Genomic DNA, 14434 nt, shown 5'->3' on the forward strand with positions numbered 1-14434 from the left:
GAGAGCCACAGATCACAACAGTAGCACAGGGATACTGCAAGGACGGTAGCACTCTAGGAAGAGCAGCACTAAGTATTCTGCTGGCTACATGCTCTTCGGAGAAGAAAACTAGAAGCCAGATCTACAGAATGACTGTTTGCTTATTTGATAAGCAGCAGCCCCTTGCAGCAGATCTTGAAGATTAATCCTACCTCCAGTAGGTGGCAGAACCAGAGGCTCCTTGAATAGAGGATTCTTTAGCTAGAAGTGAAACAGATGCACAATACTCCACTTTGAAGTTTAATTACAATGTTTTCCTGTGCTCATCTTGTTTATTCATTAAGCAAGTCTCCTCAGAAGGCAAAAAACCACAACAAAGCTTGCTTTCTTCTAACAGGATCACCAGAGCTTATTTGTATATTTTACAGCATACGCAATTGGCATGGGCTCCCCTTCTTTTTCTTGCTGCACTTAAAAGACACTGAGCAGGGGATTTGTGCGTAATCTTTCAGGAGTCTGATTTTCAAAGTCTGACTGAGAAGAGAAGATAAATCCAATAGAGCAATTGACCCAATCAGCAGCACCAATGCAAGTTTACCTGTGAGAAAGGATGATCTTCTTCATGTTGTCTGCCATGAGGAAGTTATAAAATCTTCTGCACTGATCCCATTGCATGAAGGTTTCCTGTGCCCTAGAAAAAACAGAGCAAAACAATCTAAGCTGTTAATGGAGATCTTGAAAGATCAGAGTAATACACCGTAACATCTCACTGCAGCCTAGAGGCTAAGTAAACAAATCTCCAGGCTTTCCCTGTCATAGCTTAACCTTTTCCAGGAAATGACTTCTACTTTGATGAAGTTCGGTAGTATCAGAGAACAGATCTGCAGTCTCATTTTGCACAATGCAATTAGCTGTCCTGATCAGAGCATTTAGGAGCCATCAGTCAAGATCTGCAACACTGACAAGAGGACTTTGGTATCCCTTCGCATAAGTTGAATGCAATTTACTTAATGGAACCACCAAGGAAAGGACTAAAACCTGTTGCTGAAAAAAACTGTGTGTAATAGCTTTGCAAAGGAAATCATTTGTGCAGATGTTTGCAATATTTACATACACTATTATCGTTTTACCTTCATTGGCAGGAACTGCAGGGATAAATACTCGTTGCAGCTGCAAGTGGCATCAGAGTTGAAGCCTTTACCTATTCTCAGAGCAGAACAGCACTTCACAGCTTATCTGTTGTTAAAACAGAATTAAAGTCGTCCAGACTTCTGTGAGCTTTGCCAGATACAAGCACTCCTTGGCTCTGCAGGGTCATGGGCAGGTTAGAGCTTTACTCTTACCAGGGTTTGCTGTTACTGAGGAAACATACTATCATTTACTGAGCCACCTAAGAATGCTGGGAGCAGGCAGTTTCAGCTACTGAACTACTCCCATTTAAACATTAACATACCATGAGAACTACAGTGGATTTATCACGACCTTCCAAGCCACAAGCTGCAGGTTTCCTAGCAGAGCATAAGGAAGCTGCCTGCTTGCAAGCCATGCTGCAACATGGACTTGTTGTCTAACCAGGCTATAGCTACCATGCTTACACCAGGACAGGGGAATAAAGACAGGAAAAGATTTCCCAAGCAAATCTTTAAAGTCATTTCAAGACAACTGAAGTTAAAACTACTACGTTTCCCCACAATTACTATGGCAGACAACAGGGCTCCTAATATGAAGGGCTGCAAGCACTGACAAAAATGCAACTTCCAGTGTTTTTGAGGACTGCACCGGTTTCAAAGGTGGGGACTCTCCCCACAGCCTGTAGCTACACTAAAGATGCATTCCACAAGATCAAGAAGCAGAATCAAGCCTGTGCAGGCAGAGATTAAGGAATAAGGAGACATGTCGCTGCTTAGCCTCAGGGAACAAATTCCCCAGACTTTGTGTTAATTCATTAAGCTGAGACCCATTTTCTACCAGCAGAGCCTTCTATTTTACCATGCCCCTCTATGGGACACTTGCTTAGTGCCCTGGAAAGGCTTTCAAATTTCAAGTGCCTACTTCATCTTGCTCACCACCACTTTTTCCTATTTTTTTCCCCTTTACTTCCTAAAGATATTTGCAGATAAAGGCTGTACAAGCTAAGAAAAAGAGGAATTGTAATCTAACCAGGGCAATCCACTTTTGTGTAGCTCAGAGGGAAGAAACCAGTTATTTTCACCTAGCAGACCAAGTCCAGGAAGGCTACGGCTTATCCATTCCACCTAGAGATGCTTTGTACCTCTTCCCTCCCCCTTCTATAGCCAGGGGTACAAGGCCCACCCTATGCTGTCATTTACTTCGTGGATATTTACTGACGTTGCTTTCCCCTAGCTCTTTGTCTAATTAGCATTTAAAAGCAGCACTAAATATTAGGTGGGGAGACACAAGATATGAGAAGCCTTCCTGCTGAGTGCATGGTAATGCACAGCAGATGTTTTGTGACCGGAGACTTACTAGTAGATGTTTACCCAGCAGGTGGAGTCAAGAGCTCAGTAATCCACAAGAACCCACAGAAGACTTGCATTAAACTCACACGAGCAGCTGTTATTTTTCCACGCAGATATCCAAGTGCAGCATTGTTAAACAGGTTGTCCTTACTCTGCCATTTCACCAGCACATCATGACATACTACTAAGAAATCAGCTCAGGGAACAGAATTACTCAGAACGTTTTGGAGACCAGAAATACAACGTTGCATAACTGTGTAAGATAAATCAAACCGGCCAAGGCCAGATGCAATCCTTGCAAACCCCGTTTGATGGCTACAAAAACAGTTTCAGGAGCAGGCTTCAATAGGATGCTCTGTGCCAGAACCTCAAGACAACGAACAACATTTTACTTGAAACAAAAACAGACTATTCTTGAACGCATCTGTTCGGATTTCTAAGGGTGTGAACTCCTGGGGACCTAGCAGTAGACTGCACACTGTTAGCAACAGTCACACCTGATCTGAAGTCTCAGAAGGCATGAGGTACCCTGGAATGTTACTGAATTGTCTATCAAACTTTTAGCCACACCTAATGCTTCCAGAAAAAACTTATTACTTTCACCTGTAAGAGCTTAACTTACAAAAGGTGCCTTCAGACTGCTGAATACCAAACCAGTCACAGCAGAGGTAGAGCATCAGCAGCACGGAGAGCTCCGGCTAGCTTCACCAGGCTGGGAGGCCCAGTTCTACAGCAAGCCCCTCGCAGTGCTGCCAGTTCCATCTTTATCTGCCCGAAGGATCTTGACACAAACACCCTGCCCTCAACAGCCCCTTGAGCAATGACAATTGCCTCTCTGCTTTTCAAATATTAAGTTACCGTACAATCAGCCATACCTCAGTAGTTGTCCATATGGGGAGACAGCAAGAACTGGGAGCATTAGCTTAACGAGTTACACTGTTTTAATCTTCAGTAACTGTGCACACGGGAAGTTATTGCACATTAGTTGGGCTGCCGGTTTTCAAGCAGCAGTGCTGTGCCCAAACCCCCCCATCAGTGAATGTCAGTGCTAACGCTAGGTGGAGCCCTTACAGCTCCTGTGAAGTGCTACAGCCTCGGCTTCCAGGCAGGGAACAACAGGTTAATGTTTTAGGCAGCCCTTCGGGCTATAAGCCTTAGCCTCCCCACCTTCCCCATTTCAGGCAGATAGCAGAGGGTGCAAGAGCCTCTTTATCCTCCCACCAGCCCCCTGCCTGTTTCAGTGGCACCCCCAGAAAGAGGGGAGCATGGACTGAGAGTATGAGCTGTGTCCTTCCAGCCTCCCCAGATAAGAGCTGCCGGATGACACTCCGCAGCGAAGCCAGGAAAGCTATTATGGACTAAGTGATACTCCTCAGAGCGATGAGAAAGCAAACTATTGCTTCAAACTTGGCACCAGCTCAGTAGCTTGTCTCACTGCCCAGCCTGCCTGCTTAATTAACCAGGACTGCATGGGGAATGCCTCTCCTTACGACACCAGCAGTTCTGCCACGACACAGGCAGGCCAACTCGCACGCGCAGAAGCTGCCAGCGTTTACCTGGCCAGGTACAGAAAGCTAATTTGTATTGCTGACACAGTTTGTTTGTGCTGGTGATCAACAAAGCTTTGACTGCTGCTTCAGGAAGGTGGCATCCTGTAGTCCTTCAGACTAGTTTGATTAGGTGCAAGAGAACCAGCATGCTTTTCCCCACCCAGAAGAGGCCAGCAGAGACACTGCAGACTCACCTGAGCGCGCTGTAGCCCTGGCACACGCTGACGCAGCACAGGACTCTCTCCTGGTTGGCCTGGCTCTCCCCCACGTACTTGCACACGATGTTTCCACCCAGGCTGAAGCCTACCACAACCAGCTGGGTCTGAGGGTAGGTCTTCTTGATGTAATTAACCATCGCACTGAATTCCCAGGTGCAACCTGAAAAATAAGGACAATGTCAAGAGTCATCTTCCAACAGCCCCAGATTTCTACTTCAAACTCCAGTTGCATGCTTTAAGCTCAGCTTCTTCCCCTTTCTGACTTTTCAATAACCTCAAGATTTTAAGGGCTCTGATTCACACACATGTTCATGTCTGTTTTATGAGTCCTGTGGACCTTAGCTCATGCCTGTCTGACTGACTGCCAAAGATAAAATCTAAAAAATCTAACCCTTGGAACAGCCAGTCTGACAATCCAAACTCTTCCTTTCTAAAGCAACTGAAGAAGTGAAGTCAAATAACCCTGGCTTTGACACTGCTATGCAAAAACTCTGCATATCAGTACCTACAGCTATTTCTCCTGCCTTTGAGTTTGGAAAGTGGAAAGAGGAGACAAAGAGAAGCAGCTCCCAAACTGAGGGTATTAGGACAATGGTATCAACAGGCTATGCACTTTGTTAGCCTTCCAGTTGGACTCAGTGCTTCAAACCGCACAGAAGGCATCACATGAACAAAAGCAATAAAACTACAGCTGTTTATTCCGGTTTAGAGCCAGAATCTCAGCTCTGTCCTGCGGAGCTGCTCCAGGAAGGTAAATCCAGAGGGTTCGGACTGTACACTGTGCCACCCAAGTGCTGCTCCAGTATGCCCTGACCCCAAAAGCAACATCCTTGCTAGACATCAGGCACAGGTTTTGGCTAGCTCTGGAGGAGATGCTGAGCACTACAGTTTGCGTTTGCTTCAGTGAAATCGGAGGCTTCTGGCCGAGCCTTTCATCACAGCTTGGGCACTTCCTTGTGAACATTGGTAATGGACAATTTTCCTCAAGATGACAAATGCTGCATTGCTCTAGTCTCCTCTGGAAGAAGCCAGTGGTCAAAACACTAGTGTTTGACTGTCGTGATTTGACAGCAGCTGGCAGCCCTTTCAGAAACCTGAAGCTAGAACAGCAACAGGTCAAGCTCGATATAAAGGCTCGTGGATTCAGCAAATCAAGTTTATGCTACTTGCTCCCCAACAAATGCATCAGGAATCCAGCATAAGCTGGAAGGACAACAGGGTATTTGGGCTGGAGGCAGAGTAAAGTCTGCGCAGGGTCTTGCTGGCACAACACTTGGCAGAGTTGCTTGTTAAGTGATTCACTGTCTTACTCAAAGGAAGCGCTAGACATTCCTTGCCCTTCCCAAGGCTGTAAAAGATTTAGAAAGGCATATCTTCAGAGCTACACTGCAAAATAGCTCCCTAAGGTCTAAAGGACAGCTACATGAAATGAACAATCTGCCATCAGCTCCAGCAAACTCTCAGAAAATTAGAGGAGGATTGGGAAATCTAGACTGCATTTGACACTAGATAGAGAAAGAGTTAGAGCACCATCTTGTTCAAAACAGCACCAGGCAGAGCGGTAGCAGATCTATACACCCTGATGGTGGTGTTACTTCCCTTCCTCCCCAGTCCCTTATTAACTATTTCAGCTAATTATTCAAAAATTTAGGCTATGGCATTATTTTTAGGTATCAAGCTAGCATGACACTGCCGAAAGTTTCAGAGAGCAGCCAGCAAATTTGGGGATTGTACCTTGTCCTAGGAAGGTACTATTTTTGGAAGGAAGCTCTCAAATTCTATCAAAAAAGCAAATGCTTTAGGGAAGTCAAGCTTGGTAGACTCAAAACAACTACCAGTCTAGGACCTCATTACAAATTGAGGCTATTGGTATTATTGGTATTCCTGAAGTGTTTGTCGTCTCAGGAGCAGATTTAATAGCTACAAAACAAGCAACGAAGCACCTACTGCCTATTTGCCTGCTAGACCCAGCGTTTCCAAGCACAAGATGTTTTGGCAATTCAAGTGTTCAAGATCAACATTCAAGCTATTAATCCAAACTCTTAGCAGTAAGTATCTTAGTTACCTTTAAAAAAAATATAAAGAAACCCAACACCAGCCTATTGTACCCACAGTTGACTCCTGATGTAACTATAGATGTTTGTGGTAAAGGACATGAAGGCTCAACAGAACTCAGGAACAAGCAGATCAGGTCCCTGGCAAGAGGGCCACATTCTACCAAGATCACATCACACACTATCAGGGCAGTTAAGAATAACTAGAGTCACTCTTAACCCACCTCAAAGTACTTTATTCCTTTTGATTTCTAGGTTAAGAAGGATTTCCTTATATTCAAGATGAAAGCCCCACATCACAGTAGATAAGCACTACCGCTTCTGTAGTTTTACTGTCAGACCACAGAGCTGCTGCCATTCCTTGACGTTTGCGTTACATTCAGGGACCAATCTGACCAAGTCCTTCCTACAACAGAAGTGTACTTTCTGGATAAGCTGGTACACACTCCTTCTCATACTACATTTTCCAAAGTGTCAGAAATAGCTTTTATCCTACAGAGCCAAGTTTGTTCATAGCCCACTAAACTGACATTTAAGCATCTCTCCAGTCATTTGAGAAGGCTCATAGTAGCCATGAGTGCTTTTTTTCCAATTTTTCTTTCAAAAACGGTCTCCTTAATTATCCTAGTCCTAACATATGTAAGAAAGAAAAACTGAATCCTGGTATTAGCCCCTTTCTTCCTCATCAGTTAGGTTTAGATCCTAAGAAACAGTATAAAATGATCAGCCTAATTCCCCTATGGCAATTGTGGTGTGCTGAAGGAGCCTGATCAAGTCCTAGAAATTCCACAAGACCAAAAGCCGTCAGCTGTCGCAGTACCCACCGTACGTGAACATGCGTGGAGAAGTGAGCTCGATGTTCGGTAAGGCCCCCAGGTGATTCAGAACAGCACATCTGTACCCATTTTTCTGCGCGTAGTCAACAAAAGTGCGGATATACTGCTTTTCACTGTGGTTAGCAATCCCAGGGCAGATTACCATCGTGACATCCTCTGTGCACAGAAAGAGAGGGAAGTTAAGTAAATGTCACTTCATGCAAATTAAGAAATTCAGAAGCTTTCCATTTCAGATCCATGGGAAACCACATACCAGAAGAAAGGTAAAATCCCTACTATTCTTTCAAAAAGCCCGGTGTGGGACAGAAGACTAGCAGCTCTATTGCTAAAGATGGATAACGAGTAATTCATGTTATAAAGGTGAACAATTTTCTAACTTCGGGGAAGGCTGACCAAACAGTTCTACAGAAACTGCCTAGTGACCAAGGGAAAATCCTTCCCTTTGAAGAAAGATGTTTGACATCACACACGTTCTGCCTTCTGACAGCCCCTGTTGAGACTGCTAAGCGTGTGGAAGCACTAGAGCCCACTGCTTCTTCATGCACCAGGCACACTAAGCTATTTTTCTCATTTCCCTTTCAGAATCCAGCGCAACCCAGATCTTCAAAATGAAGCTTTGCTAAGCACAGAAATTCTGACCAACTGACATTAGCCATCACCTGCTTTGTGGCTAATCTAACATCTGATCTGCTGGCACTGCTCATCAATTTAACAAGGTATCATTTTATCAGCTAAGAAAGCCGTTACCGTAATTCAAGTGAGGACAGTAAAATATATTCAGGATTAGCATATGTACTTCCAATTAGCTATCATACTCTTTGCACTTACGTGCAAAGCTCTAACTCTACCCACTGTGCGTTTTTGCCTCATTAGGAGAGCACTGTTCAGATTCTCTTCAGTGATAAGGACAACAGAAACTGCTGCAGCACAGCATTATACCACAAAGATCTCAACTCCGATAATGTTAAGAATTTGGCCTTTTCTGAAGGCCAAATGGGAGTCGTGGGCTTACAATGAAATCAGCTACAGCAGAGGTTAGATTGTACTACTGAAGTCGAGTCACAGTAACTCAATTTTAAGTATTGCTGTTACCACTAGTAATAGTGCATTTTAAATCTGACATTCACTCTGAGTATATATACGTAATGCAGTAGATCACTGGGATTTTCTACTTTTTGCATAGATTTCTCTTATAGTATAGACTCCTTCATATCCTAAGCACACGGACTGTTTTCATACAGAGGGGTTATGGAACACTTCTGCTGCTCCTTAATGTCCACCCCTCGCCACACAAGGTTAATAGTCTAGTGGGTCCTGCTCCGCTGTCTGAGATACGAGTGCACAGCAAGATGGTCTCACAGCCTCCACAGGTTGCCTAGTACTGTGTGGCTGCCCCCTTCCTACCACCAAAATTAACAGCTATCCTTTCTGAGAATCAAGCACCAGGGCTCTTATCTATCCTCCTCCGTGCCCCAGAGCACAGAACCCAGGTCAGCAGCTAGACGCAGCCAGCCGCTGCTTCGACTGACCTCCGGTGCAGTGCTCGGACTGTGGCTCGAAGAGATCAAAGGTTGCTGTTGCTCCATCTGGCATGGTGAGGTACTTGCGATGTCCGTACGGGTGTGGTGATCTCACTCTCCCCATTTTTCCATAAAGGGCAGTCTGGATATGTCCACTCTTGCCCCAGATCAGGGGTGGAATGTACCTGAAAGAGGGAGTCACTTAGTTACACATCCCTGCTGCGTTAACAAGCTTTGAGAACACACAAGCAATCCCATAACAAGTCTCCCCCTCATTTCCAAACACAGTAACAAACACAAAACTGCTTTTGCTGTGACTGAACCGACAGCACCGCTCTTCACAGTCTTACTAGAGCAGAGAGACTGATACGCTCTCCCTGCTGAGAGATCAGCACTAAGAGAAGAGGCCAAAACGCAGACACAGACATTCCTACACATTGAAATGTTGCGTGCACAAATGCTTCTCACAGACTACGCAGAGACCTGCTGTCTTACTGAGACTGGAACAGCACGTTGCTAGCCAACCAACCTGACCTTCAGAACTTGTCAAATATTGTAAATCTGTTTTAATTGAAGCACCGAAGCCTGCTGGGTTGAGCCACATGGACTTGTGTAAGCACTCGATTTCATAAGTCAGCAGTAGAAACAAGAGGATTCATAGCAAGGTCTGAAAGACTAAAAGCCACAAGACTTGCTCATTGCGACAAGTTTCTACAGAAATATTCTTCTCAGTTGAATGAGGAGCACGGTATGGGGAAATTCTGCCTCTCAAGCAGGGCTTGGTAATAAAGCAGGACCAATTTCAAAAGGACCTGTAAGAACTGACCAAGAAAAACACCACTGAATAAATCCACCCCTTTCACCACAAGAGGGGCACTCCACCAACCTTGTTTACCAAGGGCATGTTAAAGCTAGGTGCCCAAACAGACTGCCTTTTTCTTTCTGGCTTTAGCAGTCCCCAAAAAGACATTGGGGTAAGCAGCCGTTAGCTGGAAGGGGTTCAAAGCTTGGCTCTCTGCTCCGCTGCTACAAGCAGAGCTGCAAGTGGTCTAACAGAAGAGGTGCTGCTGCCCAGTGGTGCTGGTGGGGCACTCACCTGGCCACTCCGCAAAGGAGAGACTGAGCCACTGCCTTTAAAATGAGGCTTACATCACCTCTTGACAGGAAAGTGTGAATGATTCATTATTTAGGAGAAGAGCTGCCCCAGGGAACATGCTTCCAATTAAGGAGCTGTGGTCTCTGCTGCACAGGGCTGGGTATCCAGAACAAACTTGAGAGCTGCCCCCACCACCTTGCATCCCGAGAGATCAGCAACACATTTCCCGCCCCCCCCCCCCCCCCCTTTTTTTTTTTTAGGGCTTCTTGCACTTATTCCCATCTACTGCTTGGGACCACATGAAGCAGGGATCCTGTTCTTTCATGTCTCTCCCTGTTCACAGCATACCAGGCAGCTTTAGGCTCATCCAATTTATTCCTTAAGGCTGTAACCCATCAGGGTGTGACTGAACAGAAGCCTTGCTTTATTCTGACACTGATCACCACTGGATCTGCTTCCCCATGGCAGCTCTTAGTGCCACATCTGTAGCCCCGTCCCCCTTACATACCCTTTAAAAATAACTTTGTACAGAAGAACTCCCAGTGCCTGTTTAGCAAGACAAGAGCAGCAGTTCCTGCAGAAGGATACCCATTGTTCTCCATTCTCTTCCCTCATCCGTAAGGGTGCCTTCTCCAAGTCAAAGCAACACAGCAATAGCCCATTGTACAGTTTCACCCAGTTTTTACCAGTGTAGTTCCCAAAGAAACCCGTAACAGCTTTCCAGAGTAGTAGATATCCCTTCAAAAAAAAAAAAAGCTATGAGAGCTGCCAGCTGATGCTTGTAACCTTGTAAACCGGCCCCCAGTGCCTCTTGGATTCTCTCACTCACCTGGAAGGCTTCTCATACAGTCTAAATGAGACTGGCAGCGCTACCCATCTTTTATCAGCCCCACATCTCTACACCGGGAGACGCACTGCAGCTAGGCGCCTGCCAGGAGCAGCACGCCTGCCATGCAGATTCCCAGCAACGACGGGGACTGTGCAAACTCGTCCTCTGTAACTGCTGGTAGAGGTGAAGAGAAGGGAGCGGACTGTCTCCTAACACGAAGCGGACACACACAGGGACAGAGTCAGTATGAACAAGGCGGGACAAGGACTACGGATGGCTCTGCTCAGGTCACATACTGCTCACTGCAGAGGGTTTTGAGCAGCTCCTGTAACTATTACACCAGATGGAGGTGACACTGCTCTTCCAGAAGACCACAAAGCAGCTACTTTCACCCCAGATATTTACATCACAAGCAGTTCAGTAGCTGTACCCCATACCTAGATGGCGCCTGACTTTTTACAGAAGTCTTTTGCTGATGCATTTTGCTAGTAGCTTTCTTTCCCCCCCACCCCCCCCCCAAATACAACCCATCAGAATCTGCAGCTCCTCCAGAAGAGACTCCGACATCAACATCGGGGCATTGTTTCTAACCTTAGGATAAGAACGGACATTGGAAGCTTGGGTGATTTTCTACACAGCACTTCTTAGAGTCAAAATTATCCCAGGTAGAATCTGAAGTCTTACCCAGCAGGGATAATAGTAAAGCCATTTCTCCAGCTACAGGAGCTAAGTTATACAGCTGTGACTGATTAATGCTGCCACTTTGATGAAAAATCCAAAGATCTGTGCAAGCACCAAATCCTTCCTCATTTATCTGCAGTTTGGTTTCCGGTTGTAAGTCACAGTGCTCCAGAGCAATCGATGCAGCAGCTGCAGCCGCACATACCACAGGATATTGTTAGAAAGCAAATTAGAAGAGTCTTCAAGGCCCACCACTGCTGGAGTTTAAACGCAGACAAATGGCTTCGAGAGTACTGTTTATCAACAGCGTGCAGCCTGCTTCCTCAACTCACAGCTGGGTTCTTTGGGGAAAAAATAAGACTGCCTTCAAATAATCTGACTATAGAAGTTGCCTGAAGTACTGATCTTCAATAAGTCAAAGCTTTATGCCATTTTTTTTCTCTGATAGGCAAAGAGCACACGCCGTTTCCCTGATAGATCCTTTGTTACAGGACCGAGAACAAGGCAGGAATCCCTACGACTCCATCTATAACAAGGGACAGCGGCTGCCTATGGGTTTCACATTTCCATCTGTGCTAAAACTGTGCAAAGCCTTACAGAAAAGGGTGAATTCACTGCCTGGTCCCTTCAGAGAGCACGAGCCAGTGTTTCTGAGCATCCTATAGACAGAGGAAGAAAAATGCTCAGCTTATCTTTTAAACAGCTGACAGAAGTTAAGCATGACTCTGCCTGCAGCAGAGATGTGCTAGCATTAGTCACCCTGCGTGTAACTACACTTCTAGATGAATATTCAAAGGTCAAAATCCAGCGTGAGTAATGTACATAGGACACTATTGTGATGCAGAGACTTCTTACTCCCACTTAGTCTTACTTAAATACATTAATTTCTGGTGTTCGCATTTAAGAAGAACCAGTTACAACTCTGAAATACACACAAGTGTTATGGCAACAGCTTGTTATCTCACCCACCTTTTCTTTTACTACTGCCCACTGACCTTTAAGCTACAGGATAGAACAAGATAGATAACCTCTGAGTCCCTTTAGTTTCCAGCCTCCAGGAGACTGAACATCACAAGACTTCAACGGGGAGTGTGGAAAGAATTTGCCCAGATTGCATAAATCCTGCGTAGTTAGTGAAAAACTAAACCAGATTAAAACTCACCAGAACAGATTGCTGCAAAAGCAGCCAGCTAGTACAGTGATTAAAATATTAGACTTTTTTTTTTAACCAAGACAACAAGCTGCCAATTTGACCTACTACAAAACCCTATAAAGCCTTGGCAGTAGCAAAGGGATGTGTCGATATTGATGCATTCCAGTAAAATGCTGTGCTCAGCTGATGGGCAAGCTGGACTTTGCAAAGCATCCTTACAATCTGTAGCAGCACAAGATCTGAGACTATTTTTTGTTGACCCTCTATTTTGGCAATAGATAAACCTGGTTTTGAAAGTCTTCCTGTGAGTGACTTTGCATCTTTCAATGGAAGGAAGTCCACAAGAACTTTTAAGACCAAGTACTGAGCACTGCAGTGCGAGACTGCACAGGACTGAAGGACAAAACCTGTGTCGTTATTCAGGGTTTAGGTAGACTTTCAGCTTGCTTTTACTGAAGAGTATAGAAAGAATTCTTTAATCTCAAAGGCAAATGAAACCACACCGGTGAGAAAAAAAACACTAGCCAGGAATTATTCAAGAGTCCTTACCCTCTGAAAGTGCAGGTTAGATAAGCTACATTTTATTTCAGCCATATTATGTAAAGATCAGTTCCAGAAATATTTTCATACTCAACCCAGCTGAAAACACTTAACCATATCCAGTGCTGATAGCTATAGCTAGCGCAGTCTGTTTTACAATGAGGCCAACATTCCTCATGGCAAACAGCTCAAAAAAGATGCTCCTCCGAAACAATCCCCCTGTAGGCAGGGGAGCGTGTACTCAGGCTCTTTTTCTTGTGGCTTACCTTAAGCAAACAAGCTCAGCAGGGTGGGACACGTGAAAACATGTGCTAGGTATCATGTGGGCTCTTAAAGGCAAGCAAATAAGTGTTCAGTTCAGAAGAAGCCTTCAAGCCTTGTCCTTTAGGTTTTAACAAAGAAACTACCACTACTGCTAAATTTTACCGTGTCTTTCAAACAAGGGCTCTCACTCACAAAAGCAGGTGGCCTCCCTCAGATACTGAGAGCAGGAAGAGGAAAAGTGCTCAAGGACAAGACAGACTTCCTCAGCTCCTCCGTAATGCCTGCTGCAGACCAAAATAGTTTTGAAACAAACCATTATCCTGTAGGGATTATCTCAGGCCAGCAAGTTTCACTGTATGGAGATGATTCACCACGCACTCCTCGGCGTGCCCTGTTACAGCCAAGCTGTTCACAGGCACAGGCACCACGTCTACCTACGGGCAGCACTCCCACCGCTCTGCAGCGGCAGTTTGAGATTACTGGAGCAAGACAACAAGGTGTGAGCAGACAGCCGGGCGGGGAACAGCCGCCAGAAGACCTCTTGCCTGCACGAGGACGAGGATGACATATCACAATAGAGCACACAACCAAGTGTTGACACGTGGGAGATGCAAACACAAAGCTGCGCTGTAGCGGAAACAAAAATCTCAGCTTCCGTGAAAAAAATGGCTTCCCGGTTTGCTCGAGATCCAAAGGCTTTCAGCTAACGTGTCTGAGTGACTTCCCGTTTTGATTCGGTGAGCTGCGATAGACAGCAGGTACTGTGGCAGAAGAGAAGCATCTGAGGCAGGTCAGGTTTCCCGCAGCTACGACTTCTGGTAACTGGACTCAGTGTTTGGGTGGCGGGATTCTGCAGCAGAAGGTGGACAGGAGAGCAGGTCTGGGGTTGCAGTTACTTATTATGGAAACCGATTTTAGTGAACTATGTACTCATCATGTCATGTGCCTTAACTGGCCAAATGAATTCACAGTTACATCAATCTGCTCACAAATGCGAGCGTTTTTATCTCCAAGTGATTCATTTTAGCTGTAGAGCCCATCCCCACGTCGTGATAGGATATCTTATCCACAACAGTCCCTGCGAGCAGCAACTCCTAGGTGTTTCAAAAACATTCTCCTAGCATTTTTATGATTAAAAATAATTCCAATCTGTGCTTGTAGATTAAATTTTAGCGGCTGTCGGACAACAGATTATGATTTTAGAGCACGTACATCTCCCAGCACACAGGAATTT

At 45.3% G+C, this 14434-nt stretch overlaps 1 protein-coding gene across 4 annotated transcripts in view; it reads right to left on the reverse strand.

The window, feature by feature from the left end:
• Positions 1-14434, reverse strand: part of ABHD2 (abhydrolase domain containing 2, acylglycerol lipase) — a 40070-nt gene that overhangs the window by 11021 nt on the left and 14615 nt on the right. For all 4 annotated transcript variants that reach the window (XM_080607637.1, XM_080607638.1, XM_080607640.1 and 1 more), the window contains 4 exons: positions 8647-8822; positions 7106-7273; positions 4204-4387; positions 578-670 (listed from right to left, as the gene is read on the reverse strand). In XM_080607637.1, the coding sequence (XP_080463763.1) occupies positions 578-670; positions 4204-4387; positions 7106-7273; positions 8647-8822 (621 nt within the window). The remainder of the gene's footprint in view (positions 1-577; positions 671-4203; positions 4388-7105; positions 7274-8646; positions 8823-14434) is intronic.

The sequence above is a fragment of the Anser brachyrhynchus genome (assembly GCF_964034855.1).
Source record: "Anser brachyrhynchus genome assembly, chromosome: 11".
Taxonomy (NCBI): Eukaryota; Metazoa; Chordata; class Aves; order Anseriformes; family Anatidae; genus Anser; species Anser brachyrhynchus.